Raw genomic sequence first — 19,796 nt, forward strand, 5'->3', positions numbered from 1 at the left:
GGATACCGATAGAATCATTTACAGGGAATCACTGCACTACCCCTGGCCTGTCTGTTTCTCTGCCACTTCTGTGCTGTAGGTGGTTTTCAACAGGCTGTTGGCTCTCCAGTGATACAACTGGGGTATACATTCGGTGAATCCACCAACACAGAGACCTCCCGCCCAAATTTGTTTACTTTCGTCCGCGTACTTAGCGACGTCTTCTTTCCTCTCTTTTCCATTTTTTCCTCACAAACTCGGTAAAGTGCCTCGAGCAGTCGAGTATGCTCTTCCATGTACTTAAGAGAGAAAAATTGAAAACAACTGTCATAAAAATGAAGGAACAATGCATTACTCAAGCCTTATAACAACAGCGGTTCAAGTACACTTGTAAGGCCTCAAATTCAAAGAGAGTTTACAAAATACTGGCGTTGTTTACAATCGTGGAATTTGGCCTGATGAAACTTTAACAACACTAGAACCAGTAAAAAAATATAAACAGCTCAATTAAAAATACGCAAATACTAGAAAATAACGCCTACTCTTAATAATTGACCACAAAATCGCGTGTACATCGTCGCTTGACACCAAAAAACCTGAATGATTAGAAGAGAGTTCACGTTCTCTCATTACCAAAATGGCCGCTTATTCTCCTTCTCAACGTTTAGTCGCAAAAAAGTCCCGTTTAATGCTGGCTAGAGTCTATGCGAGACTGGAAACAACATACTTTCTTTGTCCGCATGAAAGGTCCGCCATTTTCCCTGCTAACAATAGCTTCGTGACGTCATGGCTGTCCTAATATATCGGGATATTCCGGACTGATAAGCGCAGACTAGACGTACTGCCTCTGCATAAATTATGCTTATTAGACCTTTATTTAGTCCCTTGGTTGAAGCGTAACACAACACTGCCCCGTGTGTCACACATTTGTGCTATCATTAAAAATACGCAAACGAGCGTATTTCCGGCTGTTGCTTGTTTCCGCCCATAGATACCTTAAATAGACGCTGAGGTAATCTTACTTGCAGTTTTGAAACCTACATTGCCAGCTGACTTCAACAGGACAGTCATGGCGGTATTTACCCCGGCGGTATTTCTTAATTTCTCGATGCTTTCTCGATGCTCCTTCTGTGCGTATCTTCAAAGACTGCACAGACTATAAACACGACCCATGGACCTGTCAGCGGGTTCGTAACAGTTCTAGGCTAAGGGTCAAACAAGACTGTCATCCGCTGCTTGGGAATCCCCTTCGCCAAAGCGGAACTTAACGTGGACAACGACTTGTGAGTCTGCGAGCCCGAGCCTGGAACTGCGAGTCTCTTTTTGCGAGCCTCGAAAGATTCCCTCAAAAACAAAAACAAAAAACAAAAAACAAAAAAAACAAAAAACAAAAACGGCCATAATGTCCTCATGTTTTATTCCTTTTTCCGAATTCCCTACATAATATAAGTGAAGAGAAGTAGGGCAATGAACCGGTTTGTCAAAAATGGAACGGCAAATTCGGTCGGACCGGTCCGACCGCAATATTTAGGTCGGAGGGAACCGAAACGGACCTTCCCATTTGACTTTCGACCGAAATGTCCGGAATCTTTGGCATAATGGAAAACACCCGCAGTCTTCATGTGTCGGTGCACTTTAGCATAGCAAGTGAGCTAGGTGATGGAGAGTTCCTTTTTTAAAAAAGTTATTTCTATCAATTACGCAGATATTTTAGGACGGACATTTTTCCCATCTTGCTTTTGAATTACCAGACTTTGGTAGCTGCACGCGAGGGAAACTTTTGCTACTCTTTAATTAGTTTGCAAGGAGTTGTGATATTTTTCAGCTTAGTAAATTGTACTGACTTTCACTGAGCGAAGTTTCGCGTTATAGCGAAATGAAGGGTCAATGAAGTACATAAAGGATTTATACTCCAGCGAGATTTTTGGGATTTAAGCAAACGTTAAACGAAACTGATGTGTAAATATGGTTAAAAACCAATTTCGGCTTTTTTTGTTTTGTTTTGTTTTTTTGTTTTTGTTTTTTTGTTTTTTGGCCGGGCGGATGGGTTTTATCCTCAAACTATTGAATTGCTCGAAATAAGCTGTCGTCCTGTCGTTCGAGTTTACCGGGGAACCATTAAAAAAAATTAAGAGCCTGGTTTCCCGAGAGACAAAGCAATGGACAACTGGTAAGCAAAAAACAAACATATGAATCTTTCATGGCGGTGCTTGATTAATGTTCTAGAGTATGATCTTGATTACCTAAAATTCGCCTCACTTGAACGTTTTCGTGTTTGACATTTGAGTGGTAGTTAATTTTACATAATCAACATTTTGATAGAAAAATTTAAGAGGGAACTCAAAATTTCACTCGTCGATGAAAATATAAACTTACCTGCAGAATTCGTTCGATGAAACATGATGAAATTAAATTTAACACTGACAGGAAAATTACTTGCGCGGAATTTCACGCATGAAAGAACATCGAAAAATTCTGTTCCTTCTGCCGCGTGTAGCATTTACTGGGTAAATCGTTAACGTTAAATTAAAAATTCGCAAAAAAAACAAAAAACAAACAAAACAGAAAACACCAGAAAAATCTAGAGTGGCTCGCAAAAATAGGCTCGCGGCTTGCGACTCGGGGCCCGGCTCGCAGGCTCGCACATTAGTCACGCTCCCTCAAGCATGTAATACTGAGTCCCTCCCAGGGGGGGGGGGGGGTACATGTTCCCACGATCCCTTGATATTTTTGGATTTTATCCCTTATTCCCATTAATAAAACCCCTTGTTCCCAAATATGTTTTTAACTCATGCTCCCTTGATCCCGAAAAATTTTTGCACCGTTCCCTTGATCCCCAAAAATGTTTATTATTGTTCCCCATATTTGTTTGCTTGTTTTATCTTTCTATTCATAGTAGAAAAAATTGCTTTCGAACCGCCTCTTTCTTCTCCTTGAGATCCGCTCATGCTGTACTTCATTGGCTGCAGTTTCTGTCATCTCAACTGTCTCAGCTGCCTCTGCGACAGTTACGACTTCATTGGTATGGTGAAGCACATCAAGGAGAAGGATAAGATCACCTTCTTCAAGCTCTAGGATATCTTTACGGTAGTTATGGCAGGTTAGGGCACGAACAATGTTGCTTACATCGACACATCTCTCTGCATCTTCCGTGAAAAGCACTGGATTGAAAGGATCTTGAATGAACACTTTGGTTTTCACCCTCTTCATGCCAACACTCACAATCTCTTGCAGACAGGCCATTATGAACAACTGACTAGTATCGCTGGAATCAGCTTTAACACAGACAATCTGGCTTTGTTTGTAAAAAGTCTCTGTTGTTTCCCTATGCGGCACTGGGACTGGTGCTGCTTCACTCAGCACTGTGAAATCTAGGGGCTGTACAGTCGGAGAGTCAGTTGCATACAGAGTTCCTGGATTGTCCTTTGTTGTCATGTTTCGCACTGTTTTCTGGGGAACACTCTGACCATACATTGCTCTCCAGTTCCTCATTTCACTCACTTGCTTCTCAGATAGTTTGTGTGGCTTTGGAGGGCATAACTTGGGTAAACCCTTGTAATGCGTGGTGGTGAAAACCTGTGGGTAATAGGACTTGGGAGCTGTGAAGTAAGCAAATGGTGTAAAACATTGCTTCTTCAACCGTTCCTTGATTGCCCTGCTGAATCTGTAATCGAATTCAAGCTTTGATAGTTTCTCGAACTGTGTCAGTTTCCGCCATCTTGAATTTTGCCACATGAAAGAAACAAGCATTCCCAAGATGCCTTGCGAAGCTCGTAATAATAATCATTTCGAAATAATCTCGCCTGACACTCAAGTACGTAATAGATTTTATATTTTAGAGGTTCGGAAAGTTAAAAAAAAAAAAAAAAACATATTATTGAAAATAGATTGGTGTTCCCTTGTTCCCAAAAATCTACTCAAGAGTTCCCTTGTTCCCTGAAAATAAACTGAACATATCCCCTGTTCCCTGAAAATGCATGCTCCAGTTCCCTTGTTCCCTAAAACCCCTGGGAGGGGCTCAATACTTTTAATCTCATCGTGTTTAGTTAAAGGTTCTTGCTTACTTACTCACTTATCAGATGGGAATTAGTGATAAGGGGATTTATAGATGATCGGATGAGATTAAACTGGAAGCAAAGAACTAGTCGTATTTTCAACTTCCAGTGGATAAAGATCGCTTTCGAATCTCAAACCTTAACTTTTCGACACTAGAGGAACGAAAATTACAATTTCACAGTGAGATGAAATTGTACGGAGGAAGAGGCTTGAAGTAATGATCTTGAAGTTCTAATCCGTGCAGAGCACGATAGGTGATCAATCATGTACTAAACTGGAATAAGCTCAGTTCGAAGACGATGCAATGCACAGACGTCTAATAGTAGTGAACCTGCAAACTTTTTTCTTGTGTCTTGTAATCAAAGTTCACCTATGCTCATATTCGATAAAAATGAATGAATACCTTAGAACATTTTTCTTTCTTCCCATGCATTGAAGAAATCCAAATAATCCAATGTTGATAGGGACAATTTGGCCCCAGTACACATATGACACTGAAGAGTATCTGAAGAGTATCTGAGTCCTAATTTGACAGTGAGGTCCAAGATACGTCCAGAGCAGATGGCCCTCTGGAATGAGCTTGTACCAAGCATTGAAGAAACAATAAAACCAACCAAAGCTAGCCACATACCGACGACAACTGAAGAAACAGATGACAAAGAAGGTATGCCTGCGTGAAGTTTAACCGTACTCACCATCATCAGTAGTCTTTGGTTATCTAACCCTACTCTGACCGGGCTTTTTTAATCGTCTGCGACCGGGGAGGAGATGATGGGCAGAGTCCACCTCCCTTGGTAAAGTCATTTATATCAAGGAAGTAATACTGAAACTTTAGGGCGTATGTATGTATGCTACTTCCAATATTGTGTCCTTTTAAGGCAAGGAACACGGAAAAATGACGTCAAATCACATGTCAATACTCTGTTATTGATATTATTATAGATACGAACTCCGTAGGCCAGTTTGGCTGTTTTGTAACTGTAGTGTAAGTTTAATTGTAATTGTTTGAGCAACAAAATAATCAATAAATCAATAAATCAATAAATCAATAAATCAATAAATCAATAAATCAATAAATCAATAAATCAATAAATCAATAAATCAATAAATCAATAAATCAATAAATCAATAAATCAATAAATCAATAAATCAATAAATCAATAAATCAATAAATCAATAAATCAATAAATCAATAAATCAATAAATCAATAAATCAATAAATCAATAAATCAATAAATCAATAAATCAATAAATCAATAAATCAATAAATCAATAAATCAATAAATCAATAAATCAATAAATCAATAAATCAATAAATCAATAAATCAATAAATCAATAAATCAATAAATCAATAAATCAATAAATCAATAAATCAATAAATCAATAAATCAATAAATCAATAAATCAATAAATCAATAAATCAATAAATCAATAAATCAATAAATCAATAAATCAATAAATCAATAAATCAATAAATCAATAAATCAATAAATCAATAAATCAATAAATCAATAAATCAATAAATCAATAAATCAATAAATCAATAAATCAATAAATCAATAAATCAATAAATCAATAAATCAATAAATCAATAAATCAATAAATCAATAAATCAATAAATCAATAAATCAATAAATCAATAAATCAATAAATCAATAAATCAATAAATCAATAAATCAGTAAATCAATAAATCAATAAAATACTGCAGTTTTGTTGTATCGGTTAGTTTCCAAAGCAACGCTTTAGCATGAAAAACTGTAGTATAAGCCCTCCGAAATATTTATTGAATGCCATGAATAGTTTGAAGAATTCTTGGATTGGTAGCACTGATGTAATAGATCTAAGGGTAAGACCATGAATTCGAAAGCGAGAGGGGAGGAGGTGACAGGCGTCTGGGAGGGGGGAGTGGAAAGGTTGGTAGAAAACTGGAGACATAAGCATCGTTATCATCCGATTTGATGATTGAAACGGCACAAAGGGGACTTAAAAAAGGAAAAGAGAAAAACAAGTTAGAATGAAATACTTAGTACATGTGTCATGACTTCATTTATTGCAATACATGTAATATGTCGAAAAGGAGTGCCAGTGCTATATCTACAGAACAGACATAGCTCTACAAAAGTAACAGTTACGAAAGAAATAACTCATGCATTCCCCTGATTGAGATGCTGAAGGCACAAGCGGGAATAAACTCGGGTAGAGACCTTTATTGACACAATCATATACTTTAAAGTGGTATTAAATTGATTTTGGTAAAACCAAAACCAAACGAATTACTTTCTAATTAATTAGAGTTGTCAGCCATTCTCAACCCGTAACAAAATAAAAACCAAAACCAAAACCAAAGTAATTTCCCTTCACTGCTCAATCGAAAATCGCTCTATTGTCACTATTAAGGTCACTCCCCAGTATTGCATTGCGCACCCTTACTTGGCATAATTTATGGCGTCATTAGCGCGCGTTCGTGTACGCGCACATTGAAAACATAGCGGATTTGCCTTGATATTGAGTTCTGTCAGTTGAAAAGTGGCTATAGCTCACTAACGAGCTCGGGCATCCCAAATTTTTTTACAGTCATTTTAATCAACTAATCATCAGCTTTGCGTGAGAAAAGACTGATCTGATTTCTATCGTTGAAAATTAAATAAATAACCAAAATAGCAGCTGCACTGTATTAGTCTCTTCTATTTTGAAGTTTGATAGCCGTGGCAAGCAATTTGGTTCCAATATTTTAACAAGGATTCAGCTGTCTGTCAAAACCAAACTCAAAAAGTTTATTTGCGTCCGACACAAGTATTGACTGTAGTTTGAGGCGTGTTTTCATGAGTCTGGGCACACAAAGAGTTTACAATAACTTGGAATGCGTTCTTGTAATAACCATTAAATAACGCTAAAATGGGACATTTTCAATGCCTCACTACTCCGCAACGAGCAAGGGCACCCCTCTTTTTTTATTTTATATTTAAAGTTCTCATATGATAAATATTCATTGGGCAAAGTTTGAACAAAAATCTATGTGCAGTTTCATTTCAGGGGAATTACCTTAATAATAACATTCATTCATGCCTAAACTACTTCGTACGTTAACGAAGTCCTTACATATAAATTTGTTAATTTGAAAAGCATAAAATTAAGACGTCATCACACTACGAGGGAGAAATATAAAAACGCAACCATCGCCGGTCATTTTAGAATTGTGTTTGAGGAAAACCCGGTCAGAGAAACCACGATTATCGTAACGTCGTCGTTTTCGAAAATCTCCGCTTCAAAATGTTTTGGCTTTTTTGAAACTAAGTAAATACAAAGATGGCTAATTGACGCCGATTGCTCTTGCCTGTAGATAACGACTTAGGTGTATTGACCACGTGATATGAAGTCCTCGTCCCATGCTCTCAAAGGAAACGTCCTCAGATGTAAGATATACCCTGTAAGTTCCATCATCATTGCTTCGACATCCTTGAACTAAGTTACAAAGCTTTACCTTAAAAGAACAGCATAGGTGAAGCTCCTTCGTATTAGCTACATACCAGTGAAGCAAGTACGTAGAGGAACCGGTAGAGGCTTTTTCTCCACCGCCCCCCCCCCCCCCTGTTAAAAAAAGACGGCCCGTTCCTATTGAACAACTGTTTATTAATTGAATTTATTTGCCTTACAGGACATAGACTTGCATGAGAGACAATAACTGAGAAATGTGTTAATTGTAACAATTTCTTACCTAAGCAGGGACCAGTCACCTCACAAATGATGGGCATCAAAGCCTCTCTGGTTTGCTTTTGGTTAATAAACCTGCAATGTCTGGCAATTTTCTGTTTCATATCATATGTTTACTCAAGTGGTGGCTTGGCCTCCTTCACCAAAACAGTTGAAAAGTACTCCATGGCAGCATCTATACCCAATACACTCATTGACACCCACTCCCGTTCCCGTAGCGTGGCCGCAATATCCCTAATGGAGCAGGAAAAGTTGGACAAAGCCAAAGAAAGCCTTGCACAAACAGCTTTGACATTATCTCTTGGATATTGGAGGAGGAGTGGCTTTGCCCGTGTCGGAGAAAACAGTTCACTACGTCAAAAACAGAAAGAAATTTCGAAACGTCAGAAAAGCTTTTGAAGTGTATACCGAGGTTTTGGAGCTTGAATTCAGGAAACCAAACATCGACCAAACCAACATTCAAAGAGCACAGGAAGCCTTGAAAAAAAAAAGCATTTAAAGCTGATATTAACAGATATCCTCTTTTGAGTAACGGATGGGCAAAGTCTTTTCCAAAGCAAGTAAGTGGTTGCGAGAAACTTCCGTTCTCGAGGTGCTTGGGCCACTCACTGACACTTTGTCAATCGGTGTTAATATCTGGGGACTGGACATTAATATCAGAGATAATAATCCTGCAAGTATCGCTGCAGCCTCGTTGAGCATTGCTGCTGGAGTAATTGGCCTAACCACATTTATTGCCGCAATAGTCACACGAACGGCCGTACTTGGTCCAATCAGGATTATAGCAGGGGCCTTACTTGGTATCGCGGCAACATTGGTAGAGCTTCTTGCTTCTCTGGGCTACGGCAAGGAGGCAGTGAAAGCTTACAATGAGAGACTTGGGCAACTCAAGGACTTGAGGGATGCTTGCAAGGCTCGAACTGAGAGTGGATGGAGACCCTGGGAAAAATGGGATCACAGTACAGTGACGTCTATGTCAACAACCAGACTGCTTGTATTGCAGACTCAGGTTATAATCTGGAAATGAAAGACGTTGGCACAATATCCAAAGCTTCTTTTTATGAACGAGGATATCTGGGTACTCCATCTCCGGACAGACCAGAAATCCTAGCAGAACTAAGGGGTGATCAATCCTTGTGCGTGGGAGAAAATAACTTTATGCATAGTCCTAAAATGCCACAAGACCCACCTTTTACTGGTTTGGGTAAAACGACGGGGTGGGTCGGCTTTAATTTTTATGGTAAATCTAAAAAGGGCACTGAATATGATGGGGTTCATGTTTTTGTCGATATAGATTTTATTTCTGATCACGAGCTTAAAGGTGTTGAAATAGACACTACTAGGAATGCGTCACAAGTGGTACAGATTCAAGTGCACGCCAAAACGACGTCATCAGTATAGGTGACTATAGGGACTTGGCGAAAAAGGGGTTAGTGGAAGGAAGCAAATAAATTTTAATCAAAACTGGTAGGGGACACGACGCTTTGAACATAACTGGTATTATGGGGGAGTTCGATGGTTCATACAAAAATTTCAGCTCACAGCCGATTTGGGAGAGGAAGAGAATGTTCTTTCATTTCATGGAATGTCTAAGGTCGCAGCGACATTGATAGCGTGTTTTTTTAATTCCCAAACGGGTGAGGTGAAATAGTACCTCGCACAAAATAGAAACACTCACACGCTTGGCACTGTGAAAAGTGTCGGTCTCTTTAGTGACTCACCATTTGATGGCCACGTGATCCTTTCTGCCGCCGATTTCAAAGTTGTCCAAACAGGTGGGAGTAATGAGTATGAATTCAACTGCGAAGATTTGATTACCGCTCGGTCATCTACACCTCGTCAATTCCAAGCTTCTCAGCTATCAATTAGACTCCATCGATCCAAACCCTCTGCTAACCGCGTCTACTTAAACCGTAGAAGAAACCCAGAAAAAAAGAATGTAGAGTTTTTGGAAGTGCTGGTGAGGTCTAGCTCTATGCTTATATCTGTGTGAACAAAGAAAAAGACCGTTAGTGATCAAACAATGATGCACAGTGAACTGATTATAAATTAACTTTACAAGTGGTTGTCCCGTTGCACTATTATCGGAAAATCACCTTGCAGAGGTCTGTGTAGGAAAATGCCTAGTTGCTTCACTTGCATTAGTCCCATGGTATAAGTAGGCGGCAGTTTTCACCTGGTCCTTGCCATGCTTATTTTTTATCCGTTGTATTGTTGAAGTCATGTTTGTGTGTTCTTGGTCCAACACATTGACGGTTCTTATCGCGTTATTAATCAGTCGTTCTCCCCGGAATACGAGAGCCCCTGAGAATTCCAGTTCGCGTCGTTGATCTAGAGTAGCTACGCTTGCATCGAATTACTTCCAGTTTCGGGTTGCATTATCAAATGGCATCACCGGAAGATTTCTTGATCTTTGCTAATTAAATCAAACTGCTATTTTGTTTTTTGTTTTTTGTTTTTGTTTTTTTCTGCAAAACAATCTTCCATCTCAGTGCCGGTGAATGGTGTAGAATATTACCTTCCACGTGTACTTAAATAACTAAATAATAACTAAAATAATAACTGTACTGTTAAATGTCAATTCCTCACTGGACCTGAAATAATTCCCAATTCTAAACTTCTTTCATGCCTATAATCACACATCCCGACAACCCTACAAACGTAATTGATAAGAGATTCACGAACAATCAAGCCACTGACGGCAGATCCAGCGTGTTAAAGGGGAATTCCATTGAAAACGATAAAAGCGCAATCATCATCATTCCGTTTAGCATCAGAGATCGGCCAACAGCACGACGAAACAACTACAGTTCCTTACCAACAAAGACGGAATACTTTTAAAACCCGTGTTCCTAAGCCGAAAAATCGATCAGAAGCATGTTAAAACCCAAGGAGCTGAAATCATCAGTTACAATGCGGTTCAAGCGATATGGACTATATTGGTTACACACCGACATCTACAACGCGTTGCACAGCATACCTAGCTTTTTTAACTCTTCAATTGAGAAACACATACTCGTGAAGCGCAAAACGCAAAACTGAATTTAATTAGCAACTATACGATACTCAAAAAGTGCATGCTAAAACAAATTATTACAGTGTCTCACTAAAGAAATGTTAATAATCAACGAACACCATCCTTTGACCTACGAACAGACTCTATCCTCACCCTTTCCTTTCCTGTTAGAAACATCACAACGTCGGACTACTTGATTTCAATTGATATTTCTGCTAAATTTAATCGGTTGTTTATAACAGTTGCCACCTGCACGTGCTAATGTGAGATCATTTTTTGTCCGTCTGACAACTGTTATATTCTCATTCATGGTGATTTGTAGTGGTTTCCAATACGCATTGCATCTCAATAATTAGCTCAAGTTGTGTTTTTTCACCAAACGATTCAAGTAACTCTCCTGATAATCCTGATAGGTTAAGCTCGTACCTGTTCTTGCCTATATTAGTTTGACCGCGTTATGACAACAAGCCCAAAGCTTTTATTAGAGCAAGTAATAAAACAACTGCTAAGCGCCTTGACAGACCTGTCATGTACGACTCTCAGATCTGAATTAACACAACTGCAGCTACAGTCTATTTGAATTTTAATATTGTGCCCAATATTTTGCGCCATGAAACCTTCAAAGTACATTTAGCTACGCCGACATGGGCTTCCCAACACATTATCGAATCTGTTTTCTTCTTTTTTCCCTCAAAGCTATTTTGAGCTGTTTGGATGGTAAGTCTTGTAAATGTTGAGCTGTTTTCTAATAATTTATTACGCTAGAGGCAAGATATGAACTTTTAAGCTTCATTAAATGAAGTTCCCTTCAAGCCCCCCTGCGTTAATGCCTTCAAAGCATTAGTTAGACAAGCCGCTATCGCTTTTATAACGCTCTTAAAACATTTTTGCGGGTTTTGAGAGTGGGGGTATCTGAAATTCTCGATATTATAGTTTGTCTCGCTCTTTAAGGCTTAAAAATTATCTTGTCATAATTACTTGTTATTCTGGTGTAGTAGGTCGCCAAACTTCATGAATCTTTTGACGACGAAAGTTTGACATCAGTTATTCGCGTTACCTATCATTTTCCTCTCATAAAATCTTATTTAAAGCGAAAGAATATTTTCTAGAACAATGTCCCAGTGGGGAAACTTTTTTTACGCGGATTTTGAAGGAAAACGTAATTGATCGTACAGGTGAGAATCTGGAAAAAAAATTGCACACGATATCAGAACACAGTGCGTGAAAATTATATTTGAATATGGAATTCTTTTAAGTATTCGATAAGAACCATACAGCCCGAATTGACTTCTCTTTATCATTTTTCAACTATTCTTGTGTATTTTTTTGCTTTTTACGCCACATTTAGAGGGTAAAATGTTTAATTCGCAATTCAGTCGTGATAATTTTGCAACAGGGAGGTTTTCTTTACAGGTGTGACATATACTAATGGACTGTTTATCCTGCCGCTAGAGCATTAAAAAGTATCTTAAATTGTCAAGAAACTGTCTTTTGTTTAAACCAACTTTGCAGGATTAGAAAAACTTTAAATAAAATGAGGCATAGATCTCCAAATTTGACGACGTTTAAATAAATATATCTGGGAATAATTTGCGGGATTTATTGTTGTGCAAGGACCTTTATGTTTCCATGGAAATCATAATTTAGCCGACATATATGTGTTCCAAATCTTGATATCTCATGTCTTAATTTAAAAAAAACAAAAACAAACTGCTTTTACTTGTTTTTCAGTTGTTCTTCGCCTATTTTCTATGTTTTAGAAATATGGGCAATAAAATACCGATTAAATTAGGCGCGAAATTGAGAGAAAAATTGTTACGGCAATGGTCAGCAGAAACCACCGAAACCCAGTGGATTTTTAAGATTCCAAACCGTTTTTCCCGGTCCCGGATGCAGTTTTTGTCCAATATCAAAACCGTTTTTTTCCGATGCCAAAACCGATTTTCGCCGCTATCAAAAAGGGTTTTTTTGCCGATCGTAAAACCGATAATTACTGTTCTCAATACTGGTTTTGGGATCGGCAAAAACTGGTTTGCGATGGGCAAAAAACAGTTCTGGGATCGGCAAAAATCGCTTTTGATATCGGAAAAAACGGTTTTGAGGAAAATCCAGTGGTTATTGCAGAACCCAAAACCAGTTTTTCTCGGTCCCAAGACCAGTTTTTCCGATTCCAAGACTGATTTTTGCTGATATAAAAACCAGTTTTTGCCGATTTAAAACTGGTTTCGCCGATATCAAAACCAGCTTTTGCCAATCCCAAAACCAGTTTTTCTTTTTTTTTTTTTCGATCTGAAAGCCGGTTTCTGTCTTATATGAAAACCGGTTCTTGCCGATCTCAAAACCGTTTTTGCCAATCCCAAAACCGACCGGTGTTTGCCGATCTTAAAACCGGTTTTGCTGATCCGATGTTTGCCGAATCCAAAAGCGGTTTTTGCCGAATCCAAACCGGTTTTTTCTTATCCCAAAACCATTTCTTCCCGATCTCAAAACCGGTTCTTGCTGATCCCAAAACCGTGTTTTTGTTGCCGAAACCCGAAACCGGTTTTTGTCCTAATCAAAACCGGTTTTGGCGATCCTAAAACCAGTTGTCGTCCAACTTAAGACCACTGTGTTTCTGCTGGTTAGTGAGTGATAACTGAATAGTGAGGGGACCTGAGGACAATTTGTCACGCACTATATTATATGATATTAAATTAGCCCGTTATTCTTACACCTTTCACGCTATAAATTAACATCTCCACCGTTATTTTCTTTTCTCTACTCGATAATGGGTACTGGTTACTGGTTATTGGATAATAGTTACTTTGGCTTCTTTTTTAACGGGAATGACGTTAAATTAACTCACAGGAACCCATAACTCCAGAGTCTCCATATGAATTATACCCTTGATTCAATTAACCCTTTCCCGTATCTTTCTATTTATGAAACAGCATTTCCCGCGAGCAATACTGTTTTCGTCGCGGACCACCTGGGCTCAATTTTACGGTTAAAAATAGCCTGCGATGTCGACGCATATTCTCGTGTCCTTCGTCTGTTTTCTTGAACATTTAGGGGTATTCCTTCCCTTTTTACAGCCCAGAGAGCTTGTTTGAGGTTCAAGAAACATTTTTCCTGTTCTTGAAGTTGTGAAATGTTTAAATTAAAGATCGAATCGTGCTCGCGCAAGCGATCGGGAGCCGTATGTTGTTCGAATAGTCTGATAAAATAGCTTATTAATTAAGAAAAGCTTTAGAGCTCTTTGGATTCTTTGGAGAAGGTCGTTCTCAGGGTGAAAACAGAGATTGAGAACTATGTTATGCGATCTCGGATGGTGGCGATAAGAATACGCGAGGATTACCAAGAAGCGCAAAACTACTTGACAACACCCAGCAGTACTTGGGTCACAACCTTCCCGGTCATTGCTCTCTAAAGAAGAACTTATTCGCACGAAGAAACAACATTGAAGTTTGCTTCGAATAGAACAATTTCGATATATTAAATTTCAGCCTAAAACAATAGACCTCAACACGAGGCTCTGGGGAATAAACCCCACAAACTCTAAAGTTATTCCCCAGAGCCTCGTACTGATGTTTATTGTTTTAGTTTGAATTTTCATCATCATCATCTTGCCTGTAGCCCCGTCTGGGGCAAAGGCCACTAATGAGCACCCTCCAGTCATCACGGTCCTGGACCAGTCGTTGCAGTTCTCCCCACGTGTAGCCATTTCTCCTCATGTCTGTCTCTAGGTCACGGCGCCATGAGTTTCTTGGTCGGTCCCTCTTCCTTTTCCCCTGAGGGTTCCAGGTGACGGCTTGCCTTGTGATGTTAGATGAGGACTTCCGAAGGGTGTGGCCGATTCACTTCCAGCGTCTTTGAAAGATGTCAACTTCTATAGGCTGCTGTCTCTTTCGTTTCCACAGATCTTGGTTGCTGATGATGTCTGGCCAGCGAATCTTAAGAATCCTTCTGAGGCAGGTGTTAGTGAAAGTCTGGATTCTTTTCATAGTGGCGACGGTGGTTCTACAGGTTTCGGCTCCCTAGAGCAATACAGGCTTCACGATGGTGTTAAAGATCCTGATTTTAGTGCTGGTGCCGAGAAGTGATGATCTCAAGACATTCTTCCGCTGTTGGAAAGCTGCTCTCGCCTTGCTGATGCGAACTCTTACATCAGCCTCTGTCCCCCCGGTGTTATCTACGAAATTGGTCTGTTATATTAGCCAACTTTCTTTCTATTGTTATTTAAAAGGCGCGAATGAGGCTTGCCTGACAACAATGGAATATTGTTATAATTGCATTCTAATTGGTCGTTTTAGAGACAGGGCGCGGGAAAGGGTTGAATCCAAGGTTAGTATGTGAGATTGAGGTTCCTGGTCATGGGTTTCTGATTAACTTTAATTAAGTTTTGATTACCCATACATATTATCAGTAATGGTAGGCTAACGGCAAAGAGCTAATGTGAGATTATTTGAACCTCTCAGATCAATGCCGTGAATTGGAGTTTCCAGGCTCTTATTTCTTCTATGGGGAACGACTGATTAGTCACGTGATAAGAGCCATCAAAGTTTTGGACCAGGATTCTTGTGAACTGCAATGCTACCTAGAACACAACTGTGTCAGCGTTAATTTTGAATATACTGGAACACACAACTGTGACTTAAACAATGCAACTCATAAAGAACACGAGAGCGACCTGGTGAAAACAGAAGGTTACGTGTACCATGGAACAATTGTATGTAGGACGTCAGAATTTTGCATGACCGGTCTCCCTCTGCATTTAAATGAAATGTCGACATTTAAAACGGAAGAATGTTTTTGCAACATTTGTCAATTGAAGTAGTAATCAACATTCAACAGACAACGTCGTCTACCTTCCACGCGAATACCCTCGCATATTTGACTCGTTGATGTGCCGGGAGGGGAGGGGAAGACGAAAGTGCTAAATGAAGGGCTTCGACTGTACAGTAACTTTTTTGGCTCAAGAAAAAGAGCCTTCAAAGACTTTCTACTCTATTCTAACATAGAGAATTGCTCGTGAATTTCGAATTTCTAGTATATTTTAATAGAAGAAAAGACAACATCTGAAACCATCACAATTAAAATTTTACGCTTTTATTTGACGCCTAATGCCCCGTAGGGTTCCTGGACATATAACAGCTGGATCTCCGAATTGTTCATTACATAGCTCAATAATAACTTTCGAACTACTTTTGAAAGTCATCCCAGACGACGTGCAAACGAATAATAATGATAAAAAAAAAAACGCATTTTTTTTTTTGGTTCGTGCTCGGTCAATCGCCACGGTCCTCATTTGCTTAAGCTCTCGGCGATCTTAAGAGACATTGTTAAAAAAGAAAAAAAAAACTATAAATATATAATTAGCTGATCCACTTCTTGCACGAAGTGATTTACTAAACCACTTGTGGACGAAGATATGACATAATGTTCAAACACCACTTCACCTTCTTAACAAAAGAAAAAAACGCGTTTTTTAAGCTATTTTGAATACGTCCAATGGTTACTGTGAAAAAAAAAAAGAACCACAAGGGTATATGTGTGTGTATTTTACCTAATTCAATGGGCGTGGTAATGATTACAAATAGCTGAAGATTTTATGTCATCGATTTAATTGCGCTTTTTTTGTTAATTTAGAATGCTTGTGGTAACGCTCTTTGTCAGAACAACGGAACCTGTCAAACGGGTTTTACCAGCAAAGGATTCCGCTGTTTATGTTCCTCTGGATTCACAGGTGACCAATGTGAACTTGGTAAGAAATAATTTTTTGAATGATAAACAATCAGCGTTGGTAATATTGCAGGTGCAGCAATTCTGAGTAATTTGGCACTAATGCCATCATCTCAGGTGGCTTCATGGGTTGGGATGGAGAGCAGTAATTCTACAACCCTCCTCTGTGTTATTGTCGGGAGGTCAATTTTAGGGGAGTGTCCATCGTATCTTACAAGATGCTTGTTAGAAATGCAGACGTGAACGGAAGAACGAGCTGGCATGGTCAGTTAAACCTTTATGCAAACGTTGCACTGATTTCGACGAACATGGTTTTCCACTGACGAAGGGCCAGGCCCGAAACGTCTGGAAACATTACCCGAAATATGGTACTTTTATTCATGATTATTCTTACTGACCACTTTCCTGCAAGTCTTTACCCAGTGCCACGCAGCTGTTTGACGTTTTTCGGTCAATGTTTTTCAATTAAACCTTATCTGCCCCCGATTAAAACGGGAGACTGAGGATGGAAGGTATTTCTCAGTAATTTTAAACATTTTATGAACAGTTATAAGGAAGTGGACCATTTTATCACCTAAAATTTTAAATTTCTTAGTTCAGACTTATTCTAATGCTTTGTTTTTTAATATTTTAGTGTGTCTCATATCTTAGTTTTTTATATTATCGTTGCATATTTATGAATAATCGTTCTTTATTTTTAATTTTATTCTGTAAATATTTATATGAAGGCCACTGGTTTTTAGTGATTACTGTTGTGTGCTACCCTCAATTTATATTATTATTATTATTATTATTATTATTATTATTATTAAAATTACTATTGTTGTTATTATTATTATTAGTAGTAGTAGTAGTAGTAGTAGTAGTAGTAGTATTGGAAATACGTCGAGACATTGTACATATTTTTTTGACTATTTTGTATATGGGTATTAATTTTATATTGTTACTGAAATATCGACGAGTGCAAAGAAAAAAATTCACAGTTGTAATGCAAATGCCGTGTGCAATAATACTATTGGGCCATACATTTGCACTTGTAAAGCCGGATGCCATTGGGATGGCCATTTCTGTGCAGGTAAAGAAAACCTGTAACGCTTTGAGGCTCTGTCAGTGGATGTAAATATAAAGGGAAAGTTTATAAATATTGGAGAGAACTCACTTTTCCTCTGTCTCACCGACGGATCGCTCTGCTAAAATTTCTGCCTATCCGTTCATACCGTTGGCCAAAAAGTGGGATTGGTTACTAAAGCTGCATTTACATGTTTTTCTTAATTCTTTCTCGTTTTGTTTTTGTTTTCTCGGTGAAGCCATAGATTTTTGCGCTGGGCAGAATCCATGCCAAAACGGAGGTGAATGTGAAAGTACACGCGAAGGTTACTTTTGCAAGTGTGAGGTCGGTTTCGCTGGGAAAATATGCGAAACTAGTAAGTTGTTATATAACAAATTTGTGTATAAATAAAAAAAAAATACCCACCACAAGTGTGTCATCCTTGAAATTCATCAGTTGCACAAGATCCCCGTCGCGGTAGATGAGAGTCCGTATTATGGTATAACATGTATATGCATTTCTCTTTCTCCATGCGAGCAAGTGAACTGTGCATAATGCAAAAGCATTTACAGCTTTGGAGGTGGATATTCGAGGAGAGGTTGGACTGTATTTTTATTTGATGTTATTAACCCATCACGACCTTACTTTTAAACTTTCTCTTTCTATTTCAGAGCTCCCAATAAGCTCAACAATACTGTCGAAAAATGCATCTTATGTCACTCGTCTTCTGCATTTTCTTGGGCACTCTGTTGGGGATGACTCTGAGTGGAAGCTGTGTTACCGCGCTTCCTTACATGGCTGGGATGCTTTTACCTTTCACAGCCGTTGTGATGGAAAGAAAAATACTGTTACAATCATAGAAAGTAATCAGTACGTCTTTGGAGGATACACAGACGCTCCATGGGGTAAATGACCATGTTACCTCCTTATTCCATTCAAGTACTTTACCGCATACTGTTCTGTCTGGGTGTCTTTCTGTCTGTCAATCAGTCAGTCTGTCTGTCTGTGTGTCAGTCATTAAGTCAGTTTGTATGTCTGTGGCTGGTTACTTAAGTTGGTTTGTTGGAATCTGTTTTTTTTTTTTTTTTAATTAAATTATAAGACAGGGAAATATGATGTGCTTATTTATACATCTGGTAGAGAGAGGTAAATTTTTCCAAGTGCAAAGTGGTACAGCAGAATACCCCTGACCAGGGTTCGAACCCAGACCACTTGGTAATGAGTCCACCATACTAAACGACCATGATCTAACGAATCGAAGATCATGGTCTCTTGGCATACTAACACTGTGACACTACTGTGCTTCCCTTTAAAGAACATTGTACTGAAGATTAAAACAGCTCGATTTCGATTCATTACCATATTCAATCAGCCGTTGGTAGATAATGAACATCATTGACTTTCACAGGGAGTCTTTGTCAGATGGAAGTTACATTTCTTCCCTGTGGTGTTCATTGGACAGTGTCTACAACGGAAAGTATGTTTATTGTGGTAAGTTGAACTAGATCTAGGAAACGAAATATCAAATTAGCCCTCAGACGTACATGCAGACGCATACCCATCAAGAGTACAAGGGCCGGTTCTCCTCAAACTTGTTCCCAGGGCGTTTCTGGGGGAAAGGCCCCGAGAACGATCGAGATTGGGCTCTTCCAGGTTTTCGTTGTAATGGGATATCCAAATCGTTTTCCTTCAATAGATAGCATTGGCCCTGCTTTGAGTGATGGCACACTTTTTGTTGGTCATGCTGCCATTTGACGTCAAATTACGTCATTAAGAACCACTGCCTCTAAATATGGAGAATCTGATAGCAAGTCGGAAAATTCGAATTTTCTTTATAACGTCAAAAAGACCCTTTTGGTGAACTATTTTCAGAAACATACTTTAACCCTAGGACGTACAAGGGGAGAGGGGTTGTAGATGCCACCCCCATAAGCTTTTTTCAAAGTTTTGAAAATACAAGTTACTGTAAGGAGCTTAAACTTTCAGTAGCTGTTCCTTCATTCTCTGCGAAAATTTTGATATGTCAACTGCGTGTCCATCATTTTTGACGATGTTACTGCAGCCATCAAATCTCATGTAGGCCTAGCCAAAAATCAACTTTTCTCTTCCAGTTTTCTTCATAAAATTGCACAAATTCATGAATTATTTCCGTTATTTCTTGACTTTTAAGAAAATAATCCAAGATGTCGGTTCAAATGACGTCATTGAACGTCATATGACCTCATAGACATCATAACCGACAAAAATGGTTTTATCTTGTAGA

General features: G+C 38.8%; 1 protein-coding gene across 1 annotated transcript in view; it reads left to right on the forward strand.

Moving 5' to 3' along the window:
• The first annotated feature begins 11,377 nt into the window (after positions 1-11,377).
• Positions 11,378-19,796, forward strand: part of LOC149104573 (uncharacterized) — a 9,735-nt gene continuing 1,316 nt past the window's right edge. The window contains exons 1-5 of the mRNA XM_089270991.1: positions 11,378-11,481; positions 16,393-16,507; positions 17,793-17,909; positions 18,205-18,438; positions 18,942-19,024. Of these exons, the coding sequence (XP_089127117.1) occupies positions 11,479-11,481; positions 16,393-16,507; positions 17,793-17,909; positions 18,205-18,438; positions 18,942-19,024 (552 nt within the window). The 5' untranslated portion in view covers positions 11,378-11,478. The remainder of the gene's footprint in view (positions 11,482-16,392; positions 16,508-17,792; positions 17,910-18,204; positions 18,439-18,941; positions 19,025-19,796) is intronic.

The sequence above is a fragment of the Orbicella faveolata genome, unplaced genomic scaffold (assembly GCF_042242905.1).
Source record: "Orbicella faveolata isolate gen_17 unplaced genomic scaffold, um_ofav_v1 contig_34, whole genome shotgun sequence".
Taxonomy (NCBI): Eukaryota; Metazoa; Cnidaria; class Anthozoa; order Scleractinia; family Merulinidae; genus Orbicella; species Orbicella faveolata.